This window comes from Pongo abelii, chromosome 17 (genome assembly GCF_028885655.2).
Source record: "Pongo abelii isolate AG06213 chromosome 17, NHGRI_mPonAbe1-v2.0_pri, whole genome shotgun sequence".
Classification (NCBI taxonomy): Eukaryota; Metazoa; Chordata; class Mammalia; order Primates; family Hominidae; genus Pongo; species Pongo abelii.
Window position 1 is genome coordinate 28,135,463 of NC_072002.2, and position 18,383 is coordinate 28,153,845.

The 18,383-nt window shown below is 38.3% G+C and overlaps 1 protein-coding gene across 4 annotated transcripts in view; it reads right to left on the reverse strand.

Moving 5' to 3' along the window:
- Positions 1-3,120: 3,120 nt before the first annotated feature.
- ARHGAP28 (Rho GTPase activating protein 28) overlaps positions 3,121-18,383 on the reverse strand; it is a 202,339-nt gene continuing 187,076 nt past the window's right edge. For all 4 annotated transcript variants that reach the window (XM_054537669.2, XM_054537668.2, XM_009252254.4 and 1 more), the window contains 2 exons: positions 7,834-7,898; positions 3,121-4,843 (listed from right to left, as the gene is read on the reverse strand). In XM_054537669.2, the coding sequence (XP_054393644.1) occupies positions 4,749-4,843; positions 7,834-7,898 (160 nt within the window). In that variant the 3' untranslated portion in view covers positions 3,121-4,748. The remainder of the gene's footprint in view (positions 4,844-7,833; positions 7,899-18,383) is intronic.

Below are 18,383 nucleotides of genomic sequence, written 5' to 3' on the forward strand. Positions count from 1 at the left end.
TTCCATATACATTTTAAAATCAGCTTCTCAATTTCTACAACAAAAAAAGACTCCTGGAATTTTGATTTCGATTTCGTTGTGTCTACAGGTCCATTTGGGGGAGAATGCATGCCTTAACAACATTGAATCTTGCAATACAGGAACGTGGACTATCCTTCCATTTACTGAGTTCATACTTAATTTCCCTTGGCAATGTTTGTAGTTTTCAGTAATTAGGCCCTGCTTATCTTGCTCTAAATTTATTTTTCTATATTTTATATTTGTTGATGCTATTTTAAGTGGTATTGCTTTTATAATTTTGTTTCCCAGCTGTCTTTATAGCTAATACATGGAACACAATTGATTTTTGTGATTGACCTTGTATCCTGTGATATTGCTAAATGTACTTATTACTTCTAGTAATTTTAACTATTGATTACTTATGACTTTCTTTACATAATCATATAGTCACATCATCTGCAAATTAAAGTTTTATACTTCTTCAACACTTTTTGCCTTTTCTTTTTCTTGACTTACAGCCCTAGATAGGATCTCCTGTACAGTGTTAAATAAAAATAGGAAAAACAGACACTCTTACCTTATTTGTTATCTCAGGGTACGTTTATTCAATCTTGGCACTACTGAATAATTCTTTTTTTTTTTTTGACAGAATCTTGCTCTTTGCTCTTTCTTCCAGGTTAGAGTACAGTGATGCCATCTTGGCACACTGCAACCTCCACCTCCTGGGTTCAAGTGATTCTCCTGCCTCAGCCTCCCAAATATATGGGATTACAGGCAAACACCACTGTGCCTGGCTAAATTTTTGTATTTTTACTATAGATGAGGTTTCACCATGTTGGCCAGGCTGGTCTCGAACTCTTGACCTCAGGTGATCTGCCCACCTCGCCCTCCCTAAGTGCTGGATTACAGGTGTGAGCCACCGCACCAGGCCCAGGCTGGCTAATTCTATGTTGCAGGGCTGTCCTGTGCACTGGAGCGGGATCAGCAGCATCCCTAGCTTCTCACCCATCAGAGGCTGGCAGCATCCTCTCACGCCCCGGTGGTGAAAAACTGAGAAGTTACTCTTCAAAAACAAGAACATTTGGAAACAACATCTGTTTCCAGGTATTGCCAAATATTTCCTTAAGGCAAAATCATCCCTAGCATCACTGTGCCCTTGGAATAGTGAAGTAGAAGAATTCTCATACAATGTTTTTAGTTTTTTTCTCTTTATTTCTGATGGATAAAATGCAACATACATATTCTACTTAACAATGAAAGCTGATGGAACAGAAGAATCAATATTAGCTTTTGAGATGGGCAAAGACATAAAACATTGGCGTTTTCTAGTGTCATGATTTGTCAATCAAATTAGTTTTAGAAAATAGTTGGTAAATGTCTGACAGAAAAAAAAATTTAATTAAGATGTACGTAAGTGTGTAAAACTGTTAAAAATGCTTGAAAACAAACATTTTAATCCCATGACGTATTATTTTTATTTGTGGAAAACAGTTAAAAATTGCCTGTCAGAGAAATCATTTAATCCTTTAACATAAAGTCTTTTCAGGCACATAAACGTTTATGAAGAACAGTTGAAATATGCTCGCTAGGAAGAAGGGACATTTTAACTCGTGAGCTTTCAGTCAAGGGAAATACGTGGACAGCAGATGAAAATGCCTGAAAGAAAAGATGGACATTAATTCCTACTCCTGAACACTTGCGTCTGCACATGGTTAGGAACTCAAGACAATGAGTGGGACACAGAATTCTCTCAGGGTATACCACACAGATCACAGTTGCACAGTATTTCTGGTTTTAAAGCTTTGCTGAAAATATTTTTCATCATTAAATGTATATTATTAAACATACACTGAATGCTAACTGAAGTGATTTAAATAATAAGATTCAGGCACAGTTTGTAACAACAATTGTTAAAGTCCATTCATATTTTTTTCCCAAGAAAGGCAAGTGAGGTAGTTTATACTGTACAGACATTGTAAATAGTTGATAATCCAGTTTGTTTAGAGATCATTGACTCCAAGAATCATATTTCCAAGTGAGCTGCTTAACAAAGGGATCTTCTTTTGCAGGATGGAGGAAAACAACGAATCAACTCTAGGATTTTTTTCTGAATAAGCATTCCTAAAATATTAGTTCCCTCTAACACTTTCTCCTGGAGGACATTATTTTCCCAAGTGTATACCAAGAGCACTAGGAATGGATGAGGGGGAGAAGCTCTTAAGGATAGCATGTAGAAGCCCAGTATCTGCCCTTCTTTTGTTTGCAAAGATATGAGTCGTTTTTATGAATTCATTAAATTTTTTAAAAACCACTCTTGATAAGGCAAAAATTCTTTCAATACTTAGATGACAGGCATCTTTGCATTTTAACTGTAGGGGTTTGTTTATTCCTAAGAATAAAATTGGTCAAAAGAACCTCCACACAAATATTAGTCTGTGTATCTACTAAAAATTCTTCTCTAATGAATTCACCCTCTGATTAAGAATAAAAGTTATATCCAATGATACTAGTATTGACATGGCTTTCCATACATATATATATGTATATATATATATATGTATGGAAGTTGAAAGTTGTCACACATCCTTGAATGAACTAGAGTGATTATACTTACCGACTCAGCTAAGTCCCTGCCATTTAAAACCACATGAAAGTAGACAAGAAATTGTATTTTACTTGTTACCTATTAGGGATTTATTTGAAACTGGTGACAAGCTGAAGTAAATCTTAAAATCTTCAGAATTTACTCATAGGTTCTAATGTGTTTCCAGTCAAAAGAAATAAAAATTCTCAAATAAAAAATTAAATGAACAGATTTATGAATTTTCTATACAAACACAACAGAATTGAACTATTCAAATGCAAGGAAACACACTGAGAAATATCACTCAGTTTTCATATATATGCAGAAACGTAAGGTAACTATTTGAAGAATTTCTTCCATATGTGGTCATAAATTACTGCCGTTTTACATCTTGGGACGTGGCAATTACATAAAGTAAAATGTTTACCCTTGTCTGAATTGCAAAAATGATAAAAGCATTTTTTTCAGAGTCTAGAAAGTCACGTGCCAATTACCCATACATTAAAAATGAATAAAATGTAGGAATAAACATAAACTTATACAGAAGGCATGTTTTCTTTTAATGGGTTTTCAGGCAAAAAAAAAAAAAATTCTCATATGAACAAATCAAATGAATGGAACAAAATCCTAAATGCCAGAAAGTTATCTACATGTTTTAATATAAGCGATGTTCTGTATAGATATCAAGGTGTAATATAGTATATACAAGATTTCTTCTACAAATGGGCTTAAATATTATCATGTTTTGAGACTTGTGAAGTAGACAAAAAGATGTTTTCTGTATTTGTGAGCAAATTTGTCTACTGCTTGAATTGTTAAGAGAGAGTCATTTTGGTCTCATTAAAACCAATATAAATTCATCAAAATCTCAATCTGTAGATTCCAAAAAAGCCAATGTATATGTCTGGGATAAATGAGAACTCTATCCCCATTTCCAGCTAATCCGAGAAGGACTATATCCGTAGTCTCAAGGAAAGGCAGAGCTGTCCAATCCCTCAGCACCTTTTAAATTTGCTCCAAATTAGAAACGTGGGGACTATGTGTTCTGGGCAATCACAGGTCTGGAAAATGGCTCTGCAGGCTCTTGATAGTGAGACAGTGGTCATCTTACCAGACATGCATCTGATTTTAAGCCTCAGGCTAATCCACAATGCTCGGCCATGCCTATGATTAACAAACAAAAGCAAAATCTGCTTTTACAGTTTATAAAACCTGGATAGAACAGTATTTTTCAGCATTCTTGGATAAAGCAGTTCTGCATTTTTAAATTGGGACTGCAGAAGTGACTGTCTATAGTTGTGAAATATAAAAAATGGTATGTTTGATCAGAAAAGGAAGCCCGTGCTGGCACTTGGAAAGATACTGAGCATCATAACCATAATGAGAAAATGGAGGCTCTGTGAATGTTAACTACAAATAAGGTTAGGAAAGCATATGACACCCTTTGTCAAACTAAGCTTCACTAGGAGGACCTGTGCTCACAGAAGAATATGCTTTAAAAGTATCAATTTTCCACAGTCGATGATAGAGAAAAGTTCATTTGCACCAGAATGCTGATAGTCACAATACACAGCCTGACATACATAACAATACAGTTTTCTTTAAACAGAAGTTCTTCCTCCTCCAATTCAGGAGTCAGTCAGAGCATAAATATTGCATGTTTCACTTTAGAAACTGATTCTCTTTAGAAAGCAGATCTGGATTATTTTGCAGGGTAGAAATGAAGGCTATTTCTGGCATTCTTGCTCAAAAAGTCAATATATGTACATTAAGTATAAAAAAGGGTCTCTTTCACCTCTTTTGTTTCGTAGCATTGGCTACATAAAGAACATTGCTTATCCCTAGGTCTAGGGCCAAGTTCATTTCTGCTAGGAAGTTGAAATACTAAGAAGTGATTAGAGTTCCATATTCTAGATTGGTCTTTCTTCTGGAAGGACCACATCATCTTTCCTTTACTTTTATTAAAAAAATGTCATGAAAAAGCTTCAGTTGAATTGGTGAACCAGCGCCTCTTCCATAGTTCATGCTGACAATGCCCACTGCTGAGGGCCAGAAATACTGAGAAGGCTGTAGGAACAAATCAAACACAGTGTTGTTTTTTCCCTACCAAAATGTAGGATCTTTTTGGCATATAATACATGATAGCAGCTATCTCGAGGATATTTTAAGAACTTGGTTGGGGTTTAATCACCCATTCTGCTTGAGGATTTATACGATATACATCCAATATATAAGCATCTGGATCCAAGCAATGCTCTCCTAAAAGAAAGAGAAAGATCAGAGAATTAGTGTACATTTGTGTGTGTGTGTGCGCGCACACATATGTGTCTGTGTGTGTTTGTGAGGTTCAAATAAGGTTAATATAGTTCTCTTGGCCAAAGTAAGTAGACATATATTAAGGTTTCTTAACAAACTCTTCTTCCCTCTTCTCCCTCTCTCCTTTTTTTTTTCTTTCTTTAAGACTGTGAAGTATGGGTATATCAAACAAATCTCATGTGAAATTTTGGAAGAAAGCAGACATACCATCACAGGCAAATTGTTCCCTTGCTTCATGGCATCAATTAGAAAATTATGGCAAGGGCCGGGCGCAGTGGCTCACACCTGTAATTCCAGCCCTTTGGGAGGCTGAGGCGGGTGGATCACTTGAGGTCAGGAGTTTGAGACCAGCCTGGACAACATGGTGAAACCCCGTGTCTACTAAAAATACAAAAATTAGCCAGGTGTGGCGGCAGGTGCCTGTAATCCCAGCTACTGGGGAGGCTGAGGCAGGAGAATCACTTGAACCCGGGAGGCTGAGGTTGCAGTGAGCCAAGATCGCACCATTGCACTCCAGCCTGGGTAACAGAGTGAGATCCTGTCTCAAAAAAAAAAAAAAAAAAAAAGAAAAAGAAAAAAGAAAAGAAAAATATGGCAGGAACTTGTTTCAGGTATAAAGTCATCATTTATATGCTAATACATGTCCTCCAATGGTTTTATAGATAGGTACTTGACCAGAGCTAGAGAAGATTCAAGTCAAGTTCATTTTAGGAATGGTCATTTTGTTTCTTTACTATGGATGTAAAGCTCATGGGCAGGAAATCCCAAAATGGTAACAACTAAAAGATCATTTCCTGGGGCAAACGTATTCGAAAGTCTTTACGTGCAGTGTGCTTGAAATGTATGCTGAAGTCTCAAACAAAACTACCAAGAACTGGCCGGGCGCGGTGGCTCACGCCTGTAATCCCAGCACTTTGGGAGGCCGAGGTGGGCGGATCACAAGGTCAGGAGATCGGGACCATCCTGGCTAACACAGTGAAACCTCATCTCTACCAAAAATACCAAAAAAATTAGTCGGGCACGGTGGCGGGCGCCTGTAGTCCCAGCTACTCGGGAGGCTGAGGCAGGAGAATGGCGTGAACCCAGGAGGCGGAGCTTGCAGTGAGCCAAGATAGCGCCACTGCACTCCAGCCTGGGCGACAGAGCGAGACTCCGTCTCAAAAAAGCAAAAAAACAAAACAAAACAAAACTACCAAGAGCTGCCTGCGTGCTTGGTTGCTTGATTCATTCCAGGGGCTGGGTTTACAGCCATGCCTAAGAGCAGCAGAAGACAACTAACAAACAAACATGATATCAAGTAAGTCCACTGGTGATAAGAACATGAGAGAAAGACCAAGCATGGAAGGCATGTTCGGGAGGGTGCGAGGAAGGAGGGTCTCGCTGAGAAGCTGATTTATCGGCAAAGACCTGGCAGAGGCCAGGGACTGAGAAGTGAGGCTGTCTGGGGGGAGGGCATCTTGGGGAAAAGTCAGAGCAAATGCAGAGGCCTCAAATCCAACCCTGCCGGGTGATTAGATTTACAGATTTATTGTTTAAAGGGACCCGTGGGATAGAAATCTCAGTGGCATCCACATACAGGTGTACTTAAAGCAGTGAGATGGATTGAGCTCGCCAAGGAAGGCAAGTGCAAATAGAGGAGAGTTCCGAGGACTGAACTCTACCGTTCTCCAACCTTGAGAGGCTGAGAGGACAAGAAATAAGGGGCACAGGGTCTCCAGCAGCGCAGCTAGGAAAAGTGGGAAGACAGTCAGAAGCTTAGGGCATCCTTGAAGTCAGGTGAAGAAAGTGTTCTTCAAAGGAGGGAAAGATCAACTCAGGCAGTTCTAAAAACAGATGAGTTGTCTGGTGACCACGACAAGAGCGCGATTCTGGTGAAGTGCTGAGGGGCAGAGTGTGCCTGGAGTGGCTTCCGGAGAGAACAAGGAGGAAGAAATTGGAGCGTAGACAGTGATTCAAGAAGCTTTTGCTGTAAGGTGGAACAGAGAAATGGGAGTAGACTTAAAGGGGGGGGTCAAGAAAGAATTTTGTAAAGGTGAGGGAAATTGCCAATTTTTAAAATGCAGACGGAAATGCTGCAGTTGGGAGGGAAAGGTTGATGGTGTGGGAGAGTGGAGGGTGCTGGTGAGAGGAGGCGCTGCCTTCAGTGGGAGACGGTGCACCCATGGGGCTGTGAGGATATTCACAGACCAAGCGGGGAAGTTTTGCTGATTCTTCCCCTGGGAAACAGAAAGAATGAATTTGGGAGGAGAGTTAAAATAAGGAAGTTAATCAAAATGGTGTCATGCTTCTGCAAGTTCTTACAGTATTCTCTGCTTTGTTTTGCATTGAGTCTCCAGAGAGACTTTCCAACTTCAGATCACATTGAAAAGACCCAAGCCAGCCAGGCATGGTGGCTCACACCTGTAATCCCAGCACTTTGGGAGGCTGAGGCGGGTAGATCACTTGAGGTCAGGAGTTCAAGACCAGCCTGGCCAACATGGTGAAACCCCGTCTCTACTAAAAATATAAAAATTGTCTGGGCGTGGTGGCGGGCACCTGCAATCCCAGCTACTAGGGAGGCTGAGGCAGGAGAATCACTTGAACCCGGGAGATGGAGGTTGCAGTGAGCCAAGATTGTGCCAATGCACTCCAACCTGGGCAACAGAGCAAGATTCTGTCTCAAAAAAAAAAAAAAAAAAAAAAAAAAAAAAAGAAGAAGAAAAGAAAAGACCCAAGCCTACTCCATATCAACACTAAAATATTCCCATTTAAATTTTGAAAATATTTTAGAAAAGTTGTGCAACTGTTCCCACATGAGATAAAAATATCAGACACCTACTGATTTTTAGTTTTTATCTGAGAAATTTATAAAATATACCTTTATGATAATAGCAACATATTTCTTTTAGAGTAATCAGAGAATTTAGCAGTAGAAATTATTACAGTATGCTTACCTATATTTCCTCCAATTTCATATAACCTTTGGTTCTGAATCTTAATACATTCTGATGAACCATGACTGAAAAAAATGAGAAAGTAATGTAATTTTAATACTCCTTCCTGATCCGAGGTAAAAATGCATGTTAAACAACCAGGCAACAAATAATTCATTCTGCCTTGATGAAATATGTCCCACAAAACTGTATCATGACTAAAGTTATGATAAAAACAATTGTTTTTCTGTCTGACACAGACAAGAAGCTGAGGCCCAGGGAGGAGGGGACTGCTCCCACCAGGATGGGCAGCCGCAGCGCTCCACTACATAGGGCCCATTCAGGCCACAGCTGCCTGCTCCATTTCAGGGTAGTTACTGACACATCAAGGCTGGCCACAGAGCAGCTGCGTGTTTAATACTGCCTTGTCGTTGGCCATATTACTCTCAATCCAAAAGAAGTCAGGTTTTATTTCTGCATTTGCCAAAAAATTGAATGGAATTATCAGCCCATGTCACATTTCTCAGTTTGCCTCATGCTTTGCAAGGTATCTAAGGCTGACTTCATTGCAAGTCTCTGCCCCTTAACAAAAGCAAGTCATGGCCGGGCACGGTGGCTCACGCCTGTAATTCTAGCACTTTGGGAGGCTGAGGCGGGCGGATCATCTGAGGTCAGGAGTTCGAGACCAGCCTGGCTAACATGGCAAAACCCCATCTCTACTAAAAATACAAAAAATTAGGCGTGGTGGCGTGTGCCTGTAGTTCCAGCTACCCAGGAGGCTGAGGCAGGAGAATTGCTTGAACCCGGAAAGAGGAGATTGCAGTGGGTGGAGATCGTGCCATTGCACTCCAGCCTGGGCGACAGAGTGAAACTCCGTCTCGAAAATAAAACAAAACAAAACAAAATAAAATAAAATAAATAAAAGCAAGTCACAGGAAACTATCGCTCAATTTAATTTTTCCACCCTAGACTAGAATGCTGGGTTAGAAGAGTCTGAATGACCATCGCTGACCTCCATCCCCATCAAGGAGTGACTTTCAGCTTGGTTACTTCAAATGATTGTTCTGGCCTCTCCACTGTGAGAAAGATGCAAGTGTGCCCTCTTTTGTTGTTGTTGTTTTTTGTTTAATTGAACTTTCATTTGAGGTGCTGTAGATTCACACGTAGTTGTAAGAAGTAATACAGGCGCATCCTGTGCATCCTACACTGATTTCTCTCGATAGTAACATCTCACAAAACTCTAGTGCTGTATCATGACCAGAATGTTGACACCCATTCAGGGAAGATGCAGAACATTTCCAGCCCCACAAGGCACCCCCTGTTGCCTCTTTATAGCCACATTCACTCCTTCTCCCCATCCTACCCTATCTCCATCCCTTACCCCTGGCAGCGCTACCCTATTCTACATTTCTGTAAGTTGGTCAATTCACAAAAGTTAAACAAATGGAAACATACAGTATGAAACATTTTTGTATTGCCTTTTTTTACCCACTTGGCATAAATCCCTAGAGATCTACCCAAGTTGCTGAATTTTTATTGCTGAGTAATATTCCATGGTATAGATGAGCCAGTTTCTGTAGTCACTCACCTGTTGAAGGACACCTAGGCTTTTTTTCCCCCCAGTTTTTGACTGTATAAATAAAGCTGCTATCAGCATTTGTGAACAGGTTTTTGTGTGAACATGGTCTTCATTTCTTTGGGATAAATGCCCAGGAGTGTCAGTGCTGGGTCATATGGCAGTTGGAGATTTTGTTTTTTAAGAAACTGCCAAACTATTTTATGGAGTGACTGCACTATTGACATTCCCACCAGAAATGCATGAGTGATCCCATTTCTCTGTATCTTTGCCTGTATTTGGTGTTGTCACTATTTTTTATTTTAACCATTCTCACAGGTGTGTAGTAATATGCAATTGTGGTTTTAATTTGCATTTCCATAATGGCCAACGATGTTGAACATCTTTCCATGGGCATATTTGCCATTTGTTTATCTCTTTGGTGAAATGTAATCTGTAACTCCTTGGTAAAGTGTCTGTTCATGTCTTTTGCCCACTTTCAAACTGGATTGTTTGGTTTTTTTAACTGTTGAATTTTGAGTGTTTTATTTATATATTCTAGATACTAGTCCTTTGTTGGATATGTGGTTTTGCAAATATTTCATCCCAGTCCTTAGTTTGTCTTTTCATCCTATTCACATGGTCTTTTAAAGTTTCCCATTTTAGTGAGGTCAATTTATCAATTTTATTTCTTATGGGTCACATTTTTAATGTCAAGCTCTAAGAACTCTTTAGTTTTAGATCACAAATATTTTCTCCTACATTATTTTCTAAGGGTTTTATAGTTTTACACTACACACTTAAGTCTGTGATCCATTTCGAGTTAGTTTTTGAATAGGTGTGAGGTTTAGATTGAGGTTTATTTATTTTTTGCCTATGGACGTCCATTGCTACACCACCATTTACTGAAAAGGCTTCCTCCATCGAACTGCTTTGTACTTTTCTCAAAATCAGTTGCTGGAATAGTCAAGGTCATAGAGACGGAAAGGAGAAGAATGGTTGCCAGTGGCTAAAGGCAGGGAGAATGGGTATAGAGTCTCCGTGTGCGATGAGAAAAAGATTTTGGGTATGAATGACAGTGATGGTTGCACAACAATGTGAATGTACTTAGTGTCACTGAACTGTCCCTTTGAAATGGTTAAAACATACTTTTATGTTACTTATAGTTTACAACAAAAATCTTTTGAAAATAAGATGGGCCTATTTGTGTAGGTCAGTTTCTGGGTTCTCTATTCTATTCCACTGATCTAAGTGTCTATCCCTCCACTAATACCATACTATCTTGATTACTCTACCTTTTATATATAATCGGCCTTAATACCTAGTAAAGTGATTCCTCCTACTTTATTCTTCTTTTTCAATATCATTTTAGTTATTCTAGCACCTGTGCTTTTCCATATATATTTTTAGAATAAGCTTGTGCATGTTTACAAAGTATCTAGCTGGAATTTTGACAGGAATGGCATTAAACTCATAAATCAATTTGGGGAGAATTGGTATCTTTACTGTGTTACCTTCCAATCCATGAAAATGATATGTCTCTCCATTTCTTTAGGTCTTCTTTAATTTCTTTCACCAGCATTTTGTAATTTTCAGCATATAGATCCTGTAAAGGTTTACTTAAGTTTATATTTAAGTATTTATTTTTAGAGTGACTGTAAAGGGTATTATGTTTTTACTTTTGGTTTTAAATTTGGTTTCCACATGTTCCAATGTGATTGATTTTTGTGTGTTAATCTTGTATCCTGTGATCTTACTGAACTGACTTATTAGTTCTAGGTCTTTTTAAATTTTTATTTTATGAAATTTTATATGTAGATAATTAGGTCATCTGCAAATAGAGACAGTTTTATTTCTTCCTTTATAACCTGTATGCCTCCCATTTCTTTTCTTTCCCTTGCTACAGTGACTTAATATTCCAGTAGTATGTTGAATGAGACTGATGAAAGTGGGCATCCTTATTCGTGCTCTTAGAGGGAAAGCATTCAATCCTTCGTTGCTAAGGATGATGTTAGCTGTAGGTTTTGTAGATAATCTTTATCAAGTTGAGTAAGTTCTCCTCTTTTCCTAGTTTTCTGAGAGCATTTATCATGACTTGGTGTTGGATTTTGTCAAAGGCTTTTTTCTGTATCAATTGAGACGACTGTATGGTTTCTCCTGTTGATATGGCTAATTACATTGATTGATTTTTTTAATGTTAAATCAACCTTGCATGCCTGAAAAAAAATCTCAGTTAGTTTATGGTGTATAATTCTTTTAATAAATGCTGGGTTAGATTCGCTATTTTGCTGATAATTTTTAAATTCTAAATTTATGAGAGATATTGGTCTGTAGGGCTTTTGTTTGTTTTTTTACATCACTTTTTTTTGGTATCAGGGTATTAATACAAGCTTCATAAAATGAGTTAGGGAGTATTCCTCCTTCTTCTGTTTTCTGGAAAAGATTGTTCTAGATTAGTGTTAATTCTTTAAATGTTTGCTAGAATTCTCCAGCGAAACCATCTGGCTTGGAGAGGTTTTAAAAACTTTAAAATTATAGATTCAATTTCTTTAATGGCTATAGCACTATTCAGCTAGTCAATTTCATTTTGGTTGTATTTTGGTAATTAGTGGCTTTTGAGGAATTGGTCCATTCTAAGTTTTTGAATGTATTAGCTATAAAGTTGTTACAGTAATCCTTTTCATCCCTTTAATGGAAGTACTATATTAGTGATATCCCATCCTATTTTTGATATTCTTGATTTGTGTCATCCTTTTATCTTTGTTAGTCTTTCTAGGAGTTTATCAATTTTATTGTTTTTTAAAAGAACCAACTTTTTGTTTCACTGATCTTTATCATTTTCCTATTTTTAATTTCACTTATTTCTGCTTATCTTTATTAATTTTTCCTTCTGGTTGCTTTAGGTATATTTTGCTCTTATTTTTGTAGTTTTCAGAGGTAGGAACTTAGACAGTTGATTTGAGATCTTTCATTTCTATTATAAGCATTTACTGCTATAAATTTTTCTCTCAGCACAGCTTTAGCTGCATCCCACATAATTTTATTTTTAAAATTTTATTTATTTATTCATTTTTGAGACCGAGTCTTACTCTGTCACCTAGGCTGGAGTGCAGTGGTGTGGTTTCGGCTCACTGCAACCTCTGCCTCCCGGGTTCAAGCGATTCTCCTGCCTCAGCCACCTGAGTAGCTGAGACTACAGGTGCCTGCCACCACACCTGGCTAATTTTTGTATTTTTAGTAGAGATGAGGGTTCGCCATGTTGGCCAGGCTGGTCTTGAACTTCTGACCTCAGGTATTCTGCCTGCCTCGGTCTCCCAAAGTGCTAGGATTACAGGTGTGAGCCACTGTGCCCAGCCATCACATAATTTTATATGTTACAGTTTTACTTTCATTCTAGGTATTTTTTTTTATTTTGCTTAAGACTTCCTCTTTGACCTGCAGATTATCTAGAAGTATCTGATTTAGTTTTAAAGTGTTTAGAGGTTTTCATGTTCTCCTTCTGTTACTGATATCTAGTTTTTGATACATTTATAGTCAGAGAAGATGCTTTGTATGATTTCAATTATTTGAAATTTGTTGAGGTTTGTTTTATGGCCCAGGATTTGGTCTATCTTTCTGGATTCTTTCTTTCTTTCTTTCTTTTTTTTTTTTTTGAGATGGAGTCTTGCTCTCACCCAGGCTGGAGTGCAGTGGCGTGATCTCGGCTCACTGCAACCTCCGCCTCCTGGATTCAAGCAGTTCTCTGCCTCAGCCTCCCAGTAGCTGGGATTACAGGCACCCACCAGCACACCCAGCTAATTTTTGTATTTTTAGTAGAGACAGCATTTCACCATGTTGGCCAGGCTTATCTCGAACTCCTGACCTCGTGATGCACCCGCTTCGGCCTCCCAAAGTGCTGGAATTACAGGCATGAGTCATCGTGCCCAGCCTATCTTTCTGGATTCTATCTTGTTTTATTTACAGAATTTTTGAGTATATTGTATGGCTTTGTTTGTGGTTTCTCTGGATGGCTTTGTTCGTGGTTTCTCTGGATATTACAGTACATGTGTAACTTATTGCAGTTTACTGGTATTGATGTTTTACTAATAAATGATGTGTACTTTCATTAGTTCTCTTTATCCTCACACTTAAAACATTAATTGTATTTATTCCTTTAAAAGTTTTTATATTTCTATGATTGTAAAATACATATAACAAAATGTATCATATTAGCAATTTTTAAGTGTGTCGTTTAGTGGTATTAAATATATTCATAATGTTGTACAACCATAACCAGCATCTGTTTTCAGAACTCTGTTTATCTGTAAAACTGAAACTGTATGCCTATTAAGCAATAATTCCCCATTTTCCCCTTCCTCTTAGGCCCTAGCAACCACCATTCTATTCTGCCCCTACGATTCTGACCAGAACTTCAGTGGAGCCACGTAGTGTTTATCCTTTTGTGACTGGCTTATTCATCGGCATCATGTTCTTGAGTCATCCATGTTGTAGCATATGCCAGAATTTCTTTCCTTTTTATGGCTGAATCATATTTCATTATATGTATATACCACATTTTGCTTATCTGGTCATCTGTTGATGAATACTTGGGATGCTTCCATGTTTTAACTATTGTGAATGATGCTGTGAACATGAGAGTAAAATGTCTCCATGAGCCCCTGCTTTCAATTTTTTGGCCACGTACCCACAGGTGGAATTGTTGGATCATACAGTAACTCTATTTGTCATATTTTGAGGAATTACCATACTGTTTTCTACAGTGGCTGTAGCATTTTACATTCCCACTTCCCACCAGTGGTGCACAAGATTTCTGATTTCTTCTCATCTTCGTCAGCACTTGTTATTTTTATTTCTTATTTTTTTAAGATAGTAGCCATTCAAATGAGTGTGATAGTTCTATTTCTTTTCAGTTCTTTGAATTCAAAATTACATAAGTTAAAGGAGGACCACTGATGTATGCATAGATTTCATTTTTAAAATAGAAAGATAATCCTGATATTCTAGCATAACTAAATTTTACCTATTTTACTCTGAAATTATTTTACCATTGAAAAGTGGTGGTTTTAAAAAAACTGGTAGGATCCTAGAAACAATTTTAAAATAAACATTTAATTTTAGAACTCTTTTAGATTTACAGAAAAACTATGAAAACGGTATAAGCAGATCCCATATGCCCCACACTGTTCCCCTATTATAAACATCTAATATTAATATAGTACATTTGTTACAATTAATGAACCAATATTGATACATTATTATTAACTAAAGTCCATACTTTATTCAGATTACCTTCATTTTAACCTAATGTTCATTTTCTGTTCGAGGATCCTATCCAGAATTTCACATTACATTTAGTAATTGCAGGGTGCTGAACAGTGTCCCCCAAAATTCATGCCCACCCTGAAGTTCATAATTTGACCTTATTTGGAAATAGGGTATTTGCAGATGTAATTAAAGATTGTGAGATTAAATCATCCTGGATTTAGGGGGCACCTCAAATGAGTAAAGATGATGTGAAGATGGGAGAAGAGATTGAAATGATGTGTCTCAAGCCATGGAATGCCAAGATTGCTGGCAACCACTGAAAGTTATGCGGGAGGCATGGCAGAGTTTCTCCCGCTGAGCTTTTAGAAGGAATCAACCCTGCTGACATCTTTATTTCAGACTTCTGGACTCCTGAACTGTGAGAGAATACATTTCCACCTTTTAAGCTACCCAATTTGTGGTAAACTGTTATGGCACCACTGGGAAACTAATATAGTAGTCGGGTCTCCTTAGACTGCTCTGATAATTTATCATAGTTGCCTTAGTTTTGATGACCTGAGCAGTTTCAAGGAGTACTGCTCAGATATGTTGTAGAATGTTCCTCAATTGGGATTTTTCTAATGTTTTTCTCATATTTAGATTGGAATTATGTGTTCTTGGGAGGAAGACCACAGAGATAAAGGGTTGTTTTTTTTTTTTTAAATCATATCAAGGGTGTACCTTGATACTATCAATCAACATGACTCATCACTGTTAATATTAACCCGATCACCTAACTGAGGTCAGATTTCTTGGCTGTACAGTTGCTTTTTCCCTTTTTACACACTATTTTTTGGAAGGAAGTCACTCTACATAGACCACATTTAGGGAGTGGGGGTGCACCACTATTTTAAAATGTAATTGTCTTAAGTGTGTTCTCTACATACACTGAGCAATGTATCAGATGATGTAATTTTTGCTTCTCTCATCAAATGTGATTTAAAAAACGCATGAGAAGTAGGATAGTTTATAGCCCTGTTTGTACCCATTCTGATGTTCTCCTCTCCTTTCTGATGTTCCAAGCCTTGTTATAATTTCCTTTCTGTTTAAGAACTTCCTTCAGTCATCCTTTATGGGTCAGTTTGTTAGCAACAAATCTCTTAGTTTTCCTTCATCTGAGAATGTCTATTTCCCCCTCATTTCCAGAAGGACATTTTTGCTGAATATAGAATTCACAGTTGACAGTTCTTTCCTTTAAGTACTTGACAAATGTTATGCCACTTCCTTCCAGCCTTCATGGCTTCCGAAGAGGAATCTGCTATAATTTGAATTGGTGTCCTCATATTAAAAACATCATTTCTCTCTGTATTATTTCAAGGATTTTTGCCTTTAATTTTTACAAGTTTAATCATACTATTTTGGTTTAGATTTGGTTTATCCCATTTGGGTTCACTCAGTTTCTTGAAGATGTAGTTTGATGGCTTTTCCTAATTGGGGATGTATTTCATTATTATTTATTCAAATATTCTTTCAGTCTCACTCTGTATTTCCTTTCCTTTTGGGACTCTGATTGTATGATCTTTAGCTCACTTGTTAGACTCCCGTAGGTCCCTGAGGCTGTGTTCATTTTTTTTTCCAGTTTATTTCCTCTCTGTTGTTCATAATCGATAAACTCTATTGACATGTCCTCAAGTTTGCTAATTCTATCCTCTGTTATCTTCACCCTTCTACTGAGCCCATTCAGCAAGTTTTTTACTTCAGTTTTTGCATTTTTCAGTTCTGTAAATTTCCATTTGTTGTATTTTTAAAGAACATCTACTTCTTTGCTGATATTTTCTACTTTTTCATTTGTTTCAGGAGAATTCATAATTGCTTGTGGAAGTATTTTTTGTGATAGTTGCTATAAAATTCTTGTCAGAAAATTCTAAAATTTGATTTAGTTTAGTGTTGACTTCGTGGTTTGTTTTTTCTCATTCATGTTGTGATTTTGCTTTAATGAGTGATTTTGGGTTGTATTGTGAACATTTTGGATATGATATGATGAGACTCTGGGGCTTATTTTTCATTTTTTGGCATGTAGTCTTCCTGTTGAGGTTTAGCACAAGGTCTGGGTGGGCAGGTATGTTCAGCTTCTTGCTGGGCCCTTTGAAAGCAGGATACCAACTGGCTCTGCCTCATTGCCTCCAATTGGGAGTGTAAGATCAGCTCCCTGCTGGGCTCTGCTGCCACCAGGGTGGGGGAAAACAGAAGCTAACACTGCCTTGTTGCTGCAGGCTGAGGGTGAAGCTCAGCTCCTCACTGGGCCCCACTGACACTGGAAAAGAGGAGGGGAGGAAGCAGAGTGCCAACTGTTCCCACATCTTAACTCTTTCCACCAGGTGTCAGGTGGAGGCCCAGCTCCCTGCTGGGGCTGACTGATACTAGTAAGGGCACCACGAACCTCTGCTTTGGCCTGCCTTGTTCAGTTTTGCTCATATGGTTGGGGGAAGAGGCTCAGCTCCCTCAGGGCCTTACTGACACTTGTGCTAAATGGCCTGCCTTGCACTGCCTCACTGCTGCTGTGTTTCATTGTTGCTGGGTGAAGGTGAAAACTTAGCTCACTGCAGGACCCTGCAAACATGACCCTGGTTTGGAATCAGACCACCCACCTGGTTGTGTTAGGTGGCAGGTGGTGGATGGCAGATCCATTCCCTGCTTGGATCCACTGAAACCATGGGGCAGTGGCGTGTTTTTTCTATTGGTGTTTGGCTGGAGTAGGGCAGATATTGCCAGAAAGGTTTTCTGTGGTTAGGCCACCTCTTTACATAATCCTTTGGCTAGGCTTTCCTTAGAGCTCTTTTTCATCTGTGCCTGTTGTCAGTTGCAGGTTGGAAGTTTCCGCAGTGCTCTGTCTGGGATATGTGGGAGGTGATAAGGAAACTCCCAGAACTCACCACCGTGTCATTTCTCAAGGCCTCTTCTTTCCACCTTTCAGAGTCTTTCTCTGCTTTTTGTTGTGTTACTATCTAGGGTTTTCTAGTTGTAAGGAAGAGTTACCTGGAAGGAATGGGGCTTCTCCCTCCTTCTTTAACTTAAACACATGGGGGTCTGAGTAGGCAGTCAGAAATAAGCCTCTAGTGAAAGACGCAAAATTGGCGCTAGTTTACAACACTTAAACTGAAATAGGCCATAGTTCTAACAAGTAAAGAGAATGGATAGGGCAAGATTTTTTAGTAATTATTATTATTTTACAAGTTTTTTATTTCCATAGGTTTTTTGGGAACAGGTATTTGGTTACATGAGTAAATTATGTAGTGGTAATTTCTGAGATTTTGGTGTACCCATCTCCCAAGCAGTATACACTGAACCCAATTTGTAGTCTTTTATCCCTCACCCTCTTCCCCCTTTTGCTCCTGAGTCCCCAAAGTCCACGGTGTCATTCTTATGCCTTTACATCCTCATAGCTTAGCTCCCACTTACAAGTGAGAACATATGATGTTTGGTTTTCCATTCCTGAGTTACTAAGATTTTTTGAACAAGTTGTTATAAAAGATTTGAGTCTATCTGCAGTCATTGGTTCTAATATATTTTTATTAGAAACATTTTCTTTCTACAAAAGGTCTACTTGAGAGTACAAAGTCAGTTTTGTAGTGTATGTAACTAGAAGTCTATTGGATACCCAAATCCCTTGAATGATATTTCAAGTTTCTATATGACTGCCTACATGGAGGTGTCCAGGCCAATAGCAAAGAGGAATACACGTCTGGGGCTCCTGTTGGCCTCTGTCTACTCT